This window comes from Astatotilapia calliptera, chromosome 22 (genome assembly GCF_964374335.1).
Source record: "Astatotilapia calliptera chromosome 22, fAstCal68.1, whole genome shotgun sequence".
NCBI classification, from domain to species: Eukaryota; Metazoa; Chordata; class Actinopteri; order Cichliformes; family Cichlidae; genus Astatotilapia; species Astatotilapia calliptera.
This window is the reverse complement of record NC_137442.1, coordinates 20,251,645-20,260,962: the sequence shown is the minus strand read 5'-3', so window position 1 is coordinate 20,260,962 and position 9,318 is coordinate 20,251,645. Positions and strand designations below refer to the sequence as shown.

The following is a 9,318-nucleotide window of genomic DNA, read 5'->3' as shown; positions in this document are numbered from 1 at the left end:
TCGCGCTAAACAACAGCTGCACGTTTAAGCTTAATCAGCTGTTGTTAGAATTTATTTAATATTAATTTCTAGTATCAGCTGATGTTTGCTGGAGCCACAGCTGTAAAGCTACTGGTCATGATGTCTGGATATGTGGTGAGAGGGAAACATGAAGATGAAACCAGGAGATGTCCTTACTGGATCATCAGAGCTGAACAGGTGATGGAGAAACAGGTTTACCTTTTAGGTGACATGAATGAGTTGAAGGGAAGTTATGAACTGTTTCTGAGAGACAAATAACACCAGGATCCTTTTTTTATGTAGCTGACAGCTGGTAACTGTGCAGGGGCGGGTCTAGCAAAGTTTTGCCAGGGGCCAGGTAGGGCATTAACAGGGAGAGGGGGGCACAAGGAAATACTTTTCTTTCTTATTCTCATTTAAAATATCTCGCTTTTAACAAATAATTATCTGAATCTTACGTTTTCATCTGATGTAAAATGTATAGAAATCCATTATTGTACATAGTAATTTTTTTAGGGTCCCATCATAATTTCTTCAGAAGTAGCTAAGTACTGTATATGATGCCAGTATTTTCCCACATTTTCTAGATACTGTACCAGTACTGGGTGTAAAATGCCATCAAAAAGTCAATTAGTTTTATTCTTTCTCACCTGTCTTTCTATCTCCTTTCACTTTTTAAAGGTTGCCATGTTAGAAAAAATATTTTGTCCTGCCATGCTGTTTATTGATGTGGCAAATGAATGGTTTATGAAAATATATCTAAATCTGTCATCAGTAATCAGTAATGATCATGTCTCACCTCTAGTCTTCTCTGTCTTAATTTCAGGTTTTCACCATGTGTAGATAGTTCAGGAGGTTAACTCGACCAAGCAGTCTACTTTCGGGTACTGTTTAGAATACCACAATAGGAGGATGGTGTAGGTTTAAGTTTAAGATACATATATACCAACAAGACAGTGTACATCACTGTGACAACAGCGTTTGTTTTCATTCAAAGGATTTATGGTTTTTCCTATAATACCTGGTGGGCCGGTCTCTAGTCAAAATGCCTGGGCCGATTTTTTGTGCAGTCCAGCCCTGGTAACTGCTGTCGCAGGGCATGTGCTTACATGTTTTGTCACATGCCTCGCAACCCCAGAGACACACAGTGGATTTACTGATTATGAATTTTCATTATAACTTTTCATTCCTTTTAATTTAGAGCAGTGTTAATAACTTATGTACCAACAAAAGTCTTTGCGATGAGTAAATATCCCCTTGCCAGATGCCAATTGTTGATTCCAGATTCATGAAAATCAAGTTTCTAGAAATTTTGTGACTTTTGCAAAAACGCATAAAGACAGACAGCATAAACAGTGAAGGTTTACATGTACAGTTCAGTTTCTAAGGGCAGTTTATCCGTGTTGCACAAACAGAAGGTAAATTGAGAGAACACTGCTGATCATTCCACTTATTTAAGTCACCGATACTGTGAACACAGTGTTCAGTTTTTCCTCCAAGTCCGTTGTTTGGCTCACCAGCATTCCAGTGGGTGAAACTCACTGCACAACCATCAGACCACATCCATCTGCCTTCTTTATGGAGGTCACTCAGTCCAATCCAGGTGTATCGCTGAGCATGGTCAAAGTTCTTAATTAATGATTTAACAAACTCCTCTTCCTCCTGGCTGTAGATAGACACCAGGTTGGCTCGCTGTGACACACAGTAGAGCTCTGCATCAGCCCAGCTCATGTGTGTGGCCACATATTTGTAGCAGCGGCCATTGAAACTGTACCAGAACGGGGGACAGCTTCCACGCAGTAGTTTAACTCTGTGGTCATCTGAAGAAGACACAGCTGTCAGAACTTAATGAAAAACAATCAATAACTGTTTTTGTCAGTATAGCTGAATTTTTTTTTTTTTTTTGATGTACCCACTAAAGAATATGAGAAAAGCACATCTGCATAGTTGACAGTGAAAGTTAAAACGTGGAGATAAGTAAGTTGCTTTTTTATGTTTACAAGCAGGTCTTTATCATAACTCTACAGTATAGTAGGACCCATCTGACATGGAGAAAAAATATATGTTACAATGAAACACCAAGAATTTTGAATTGCTGACTGCTGAAACAGACACAGATGAAAATTTTAGTGTTTGACTAAAATCAAACTAAAGCCAGAAATAAAAAATCAAATTCCAAACACTTGAAGAAATGTTGTTTGTTTTTTGATGTATAATTTATATTTATTGTATCATAAAGGCGTCGTCAGCACAATGACTAATCAAACAGGACAGGTCAGAGCTCTAACAGGTAAAAACTCCTGAACTCCTGAAAGGTAGAAGCTAACACAGTTAAGCATCAAAAGGAAAATATGATTTCCATCCACTTAACCTGAAGTGTTGACAGATGGAGATTATTTATAGTGACAAAGTCAAAGATGAAAGTTGAAATACACAGAGAGCAAAGTGGCTCTTGTGTTTATTAGCAGGTCTTTATCATAACTCTATGATTTAGGAGAAACCATCTGGTATGGGAAGAAAAAAAATCCATATTATAATCCTGCAATAATCATTTTTGTATCACAGTATCTGCTGAAACAAAAAACATCAGAAACATAAAAAAACATATTCTTGGAGTGTTTAACTAAAAGGTGCTAAAATTACAAAAAAAACATAAATAAAGGTCAAAGTAAATAAAGAAAAGATTAGCCAGAGTACAGGACAGTTACCACATTGTAGCGTCACTTCATTGCCATCAGAAGGAGACTCAGAAGGAGCACCCAGAGCCAGACTGAACAAGAAGAGGAGCAAGATCATGTTGGAGCTTTAAGTCTCAAAGTGTGATGAGGAGCTGCTGAAGCTTCTTTGTACAGGATTCCTGCAGAGAGTTAAAGCTGCTTTCTTTTATAGCTGCCTGAGAGGGTGTTTTCACTGATCAATGTGATATCATTGGCCAAATGGAACAAAACTTTCCACTGTAAACATCACTAACACCGGGCAGTAAAGACCATCAGATTCTAAGAAAATTAATAATTGCTAAACAGCCACGTCCTCCTGGCAGACTCAGAGGAATGTGACTGTTTTTGCTGTAATTCTGCATTTATGATGTGATCAAAGGCCTTTTCAGCATAATGATTAAACAAACAGGAAAGCTTGTAGTAACAGAATGATAATAAACAAAGACAGAACAAATTCTCAACATTAAAGAGGACTCAGCACCCAGAGTCGCCCAAACAAGAAGAGGAGCAAGATCATGTTGGAGCTTTAAGTCTCAAAGATGATGAGGAGCTGCTGAAGCTTCTTCCTACAGGATGTTCAGATTCCTGCAGAGAGTTGGAGCTGCTTTCTTTTATAGCTGCCTGAGAGGGTGTTTTCACTGCTGGTGTGACATCACTGGCCAGATTGACCAAAACGCTCAACTGTACACAAAACTAAACATAAGCCAGAAAAAAAATCAAATTCCAAAGACATGAAGAAATATTGTTTGTTTTTTGATGTATAATTTATATTTATTGTACCATAAAGGTGTTATCAGCACAATGACTAATCAAACCAGAGCGTTCTCACTCCCGAGGCGTAACATGTCGACGTTTTGTCACGTCCCGCGTTTTGTCACATCTCCTTTCGCGTCCTGAGGAACGCGAAAGGAGACCTTCGGCGTTCTTATGGTACACGGCGGGTTATGGCTGGAATCCAGTGCAATGACGCTCCCGCGGTAGTAGACGTTCCAGCCCTGTATTCCAGCCCTAAACCTAACCTTATCCCTAGCCCTGACCATAACCTTATTCCTGACCTTAACCAGGACTTTAATGATGTTAAATAGCGTGTTTCTAAGCGATTTGAAGAAAAAACATGTGTAGATTCAGTCCAGACGGTTCTCATATTTCCTGTTTTTTCCGAGGTCGTCATTTAGGAACGTGGTGGGTAGGCGAAAACGTAATATGGTGACGATTTGTTGCCTAGTGTAAAATGTTACGCTTTGGGAGTGAGAACGGGTTGATCAAACAGGACAGGTCAGCCCAGCACAGTTCATTAGTATAAACTAGTTTAGCCTGAACAAAACTGCCTGTTGTAGTATTTTCATGCAACCTCTGAATAACAAAAAATTTCATTTGTTTCTTCAGTTTGTTTTTCAAGGCATTTCAGAAGAACATAGTTCAGCAGCACAGATAAGCGAGCCGTCAGATGTCTTTATTTTCTTGTTGCTCTATTAGTGAACTCAACACCAGACTGCAGTACATGATAATTTAACTGATTCCCAGTAACACACATTCATCTGCCTATCAGATTTAACTGCTCATTAATCGAAGGAACCAGAATACAGTTCAGGATCCTTCCAGCCCACTTTAACTCCTGGTTATGGTTAAAGACTCTCTTTCCACCTCCAGAGTCTCCGATATTGGGTGTAAATCTATTGCTCTAATGCTCTTAAGAAAAAAAAAAGAAAAGATAAGAAAGAATCCATAGATGCACGTATATAAAATAATAATAATTATAACTACAGAAGTTAATTAGTTAAATGAGAGAAAGTCACTGGGAATATTTAACATAACCTTGAAAAGGCCATAGTTGGACATCTGTTGTATTATAAAAGGCATTATCAGCATAATGATTAATCACACTTACAGGTCAGAGGTAGAACAATAACCTACATAGCAAAATTGGTATGGCCCAGATCTGGCCCACACAATGTGCTTACACATGGCCCACATACCGCAAAGAATGATGGCCCTTTGGTGGCCCACACATGGGCCAGTTGCAGACACACTGGTGGTACTTTGCTGGCCCATGTGTGGCTTACCAATGGCAAACCTGGTTTGGACCAGGCCGCATTCACCCAATCAGACACTTTCTCTTAACTGAGTGCTTCCTAACTACATACACATTAACACTCACACTCTCGACATGCAGACTGGAGAAGCCAGGGATCGAATCATTAACCTTCCGATCAATAGGTGAGCTGCTCCACCACCTGAGCTACAGCCACCCACTGGCCACAACGAGGCTGTGGAGGAGCTTCGCACGTGTTTGGCTTCTAACAGCTTGGACGAGTTTACGGACACTGTCACCTCCTATATCCACTTCTGTGAGGACAGCATTGTGCCATCACGCACCAGGGTGAGTTATAACAATGACAAACCCTGGTTTACCCCTAAACTCAAAAAGCTGTGGCTGGAAAAGAGTAAGGCGTTCAGAAGCGGAGACAGGGACTGCTACAGAGAGGCCAAGTACAGGTTCACTAAAGAAGTGGACATTGCCAAACATCAGCACTCTGAGAAGATGCAGCAGCAGATCTCAGAGAATGACTCGGCCTCTGTGTGGAAAGGTTTTAGGAATATCACAAACTACAAGCCTAAAACCCCCCACTCCACTGACGACTTGCTCTTAGCCAACACCCTTAACGACTTTTACTGCCGTTTTGACGAGCCATCAGGCAGCCTTCACACCTCCAACGGCCCCAACAATAGAGGCACTTTGGACACTCATTCCCCCACCTCTCCCCCCTCCATAGAGCCATCACCACCTTCAAACTGTTCACCTACAACACCCCCCTCCTCACCCCACACAAAAGAGGATTTCACACCCACCACCTCCTCCGACCACAACTCTTCATATTCATGAAGCAGATGTGAGGAAGCAGTTTAAGAATCTGAATGCTCGGAAAGCTCCCGGCCCAGACGGTGTGTCTCCTGCCACCCTCAGACACTGTGCAAACGAGCTGGCCCCAGTGTTTTCTGGCATCTTCAACTCCTCACTGCAGGCATGTCATGTGCCTGCCTGCTTCAAGTCCTCTACCATAATCCCTGTCCCCAAGAAACCTAGGATCACAGGACTAAATGACTACAGACCCGTGGCTCTGACATCTGTGGTCATGAAGTCATTTGAGCGCCTAGTTCTTTCCCATCTCAAGACCCTCACGGCCCCCCTCCTGGACCCCCTGCAGTTTGCATACAGAGCCAACAGGTCTGTAGATGACGCCATCAACATGGCCCTACACTTCATCCTGCAGCATCTGGACTCCCCAGGAACCTACGCCAGGATCCTGTTTGTGGACTTCAGCTCTGCCTTCAACACCATCCTTCCAGACCATCTCTGAGGCAAGCTTTCCCAGATGAATGTGCCTGATCCCATCTGCCGGTGGATCACTGACTTCCTGACGGACAGGAAGCAGCACGTGAGGCTGGGGAAGAATGTCTCGGACTCCCGGACCATCAGCACCGGCTCCCCTCAGGGCTGTGTTCTTTCTCCTCTGCTCTTCTCCCTGTACACCAACTGCTGCACCTCCACCCACCAGTCTGTCAAGCTAATCAAGTTTGCAGATGACACCATCGTCATTGGGCTCATCTCTGACGGGGATGAGTCTGCCTACAGGAGGGAGGTTGAACGTCTGGTGTCCTGGTGCAGCCACAACAACCTGGTGCTGAATGCCCAGAAGACAGTGGAGATTATTGTGGACTTCAGGAAGCACACAGCCCCACTCCCCCCCATCATCCTGACTGACACCCCCATCACCTCTGTGGACTCATTCCGCTTCCTGGGTACCACCATCACCCAGGACCTGAAGTGGGAGCCCACCATCACCTCCGTCATCAAGAAAGCCCAGCAGAGGATGTACTTCCTGAGGCAGCTGAAGAAATTCAACCTGCCAACACGGACGATGATGCAATTCTACACTGCAATCATCGAGTCCATCCTCACCTCCTCCATCACCGTGTGGTACGCTGGAGCCACTATCAGGGACAAACAGAGACTGCAGCGTGTTGTGCGCTCTGCTGAGAAGGTGATTGGCTGCAGACTCCCATCTCTGCAGGACCTGTACACCTCCAGGACACTGCGGCGTGCAGCCCGGATCTCAGCTGACCCTTCTCACCCTGGACACAGTCTGTTTGACCTGCTCCCCTCAGGCAGGAGGCTCCGGTCCATTCGCACCAGAACCTCTCGCCACAAGAACAGTTTCTTCCCCTCTGCTGTTGGACACATGAACAATAACCACATGACTGTCCCCGCCACTCACACATGACCCTACGCTGTGTCACTGCATCATTTCATGTCTGGCACTGATCACCACCTGCACTCATGTATATATCCTTCTACGTAGCACTCTTAATTCTTATTCTCATGTATATATCTCATGTATATCTCATGCACATATCTTTCTTTCTACATAGCACTTTAATTCTTATTGTTTGCACTGAAGCACCGCAGCAAATTCCTAATGTTGTAAACCTCAACATCTGGCAATAAACCCATTCTGATTCTGATTCTGATTCTGATTCTGGCAAAGGTAAGTAAACCCTCACTAGATTTTGGGATAAAGTGTAAACTCACAAACCTGTCAAACCTGAATGGCTACCATAGAAGTATAGTATTGCAACATGGCATTTGGATCTTCTAACTAAAATAGAAAAATAGGAACATAAATAGTGCATCATTGCCAGACCTGGCCCATATCTGGTTGACATACACCCTGCCATGACACCAGTCAGTCAGAAGTGCCAGCTTGATGCCAGATCTGGGCCAGACCTGTTTTCTATGACCCTGGGCCACATAAACTAAACCACAATTGAGCCAGATGTGGCATACCATGACATAGACGGTGCCATCTATGCCAGGCCTGGCCCATATCTGGATGACATATGTCTTGTCATGCCAGAAGTCAGTCAGCAGTGCCGGCTTGATACCAGATCCGGGCCATACCTGCTTGCTATGTGGGAAGAGAAAAGGAGAAACTGCTGAGCTGCTCCAGTAAACAAAGACTGAATAAACCCCCCTCCTCCTCTCCATGCAAGAAGATTCCTTCCTTCCTTTCAGAGAACCCACTTCTACACTTCTCAAAATAAACAAATTAAACAAAATAAAATTTATGCTAGCAGTGAAGAATCACATGTATAAGTAATTTCAATGTCACAAACATCAGTTCCTAAAGATTATCTGCTAATCTGTCAATTTAGGAAGCATGAATCTTGTGAATCCATTTCACATGACTTTGGCGCAAATGAAATTGACAACTGGAAAAAGATCATCGAGGAGTGATTTTACAAACTGTTGCTCTCTTCTTGTCCCTTCCCTTGTCCCAGAGGGCATCCTAGAACAGAGCTGGCCCTTCGGATCACCCTGTCTCTGCTGGGGACAGGAAGAGACTGAACAGGGTGATCCGAAGGGCCAGCTCTGTTCTAGGATGCCCTCTGGACCCAGTGGAGGTGGTGAGTGACAGGAGAATGGCGGCTAAGCTGTCATCCCTGTTGGACAACGTCTCCCACCCCATGCAGCAGACTGTGACAGCACTGAGCAGCTCCTTCAGTGGGAGACTGCGGCACCCACGGTGTGGGACGGAGAGATTTCGCAGGTCTTTCCTCCCCACTGCTGTCAGACTCCACAACAAAGACTTTAACTGAACAAACACACACATCCACACATGTGCAATAACACTAAGTGCAATAATCCTTTCTGGCATCGTTGTATTTTTACTCAGTTGTATATAGCATTCGTGTTCTATTTTTGTCTTATTGTATATTTTTGTTCTGTTTTATTCTACTGTATATAGTATATTATTTTATTCTTTTCTGTACAGCTGTGTACTGTATTTGTTCTTGTTGTGTTCTGGTTTTTGCGTCATGGCTTTTGCACTGTCCACTTCCTGCTGTGACAAAACAAATTTCCCACGTGTGGGACTAATAAAGGTTATCTTATCTTATCTTATCTTATCTTATCTTATCTTATCTTATCTTATCTTATCTTATCTTATCTTATCTTATCTTATCTTATCTTATCTTATCTTACTGATTTTCTCTAGTTTTGCTTTTAATTTTGGAGTCTTTATCACTATTGGCAGCTACAGTGGCTAACAGTGGCTAAAAGCCCATTTAGGTTGCAAAAGTAGACCAGTTGCTGTACACATACCATAAGTTTGCATACCGTAGGTAAGTGGTCCTCTTTGTATGTTTCCTGAAGAACAGTCAAACCTCTTCTTTGGATGTTAGCTTTACAGGCTGTGGCTGTAGACACTCACTGCTGTACCTCTCTCCTCACCTCCTCAGTGATATACTTCTCTGTGTGTGTTTTGGGATAAAGCCAAACAACAGATCCTAACTAGATTTTTCCATTTGTTTCCTTTTGTAATACTTAGTGTTTGTCAACTACTACAGATGAAATGTGGTAACTGATGTCTCGTAACCCCAGAGATACACAATGGAGGCACTGATCATGAATTTTCATTTATAGCTTTTCATTCCTTTTTACTTTAGAGCAGTTTTTAACCATTTATCTTTGCTTTCGTCTTTGCTTTCGTAAATTTTGACATTGAAACGATGAGTAAATATTCCCTTTGAGTGCAGCTGC

General features: G+C 42.9%; 1 protein-coding gene across 5 annotated transcripts; it reads right to left on the bottom strand.

Annotated features, from left to right (window-relative positions):
- Nucleotides 1-963: 963 nt before the first annotated feature.
- On the bottom strand, nt 964-9,059 carry LOC113014169 (lactose-binding lectin l-2-like). Of its 5 annotated transcripts, none has more exons than XM_080296117.1 (3): nt 8,881-9,059; nt 2,709-2,873; nt 964-1,820 (listed from the first exon to the last, which is right to left on the bottom strand). In XM_080296117.1, exons 2-3 carry the CDS (start codon nt 2,794-2,796, stop codon nt 1,384-1,386), a joined length of 525 nt encoding a protein of 174 aa, XP_080152243.1. In that variant the 5' UTR covers nt 2,797-2,873; nt 8,881-9,059; the 3' UTR covers nt 964-1,383. The 5 variants fall into 5 exon arrangements, with proteins under 5 accessions (XP_080152243.1, XP_080152242.1, XP_026011312.2 ...); XM_080296116.1 differs by having other exon boundaries at nt 8,896-9,059; XM_026155527.2 differs by having other exon boundaries at nt 2,709-2,857; nt 8,896-9,059.
- Nucleotides 9,060-9,318: the final 259 nt, after the last annotated feature.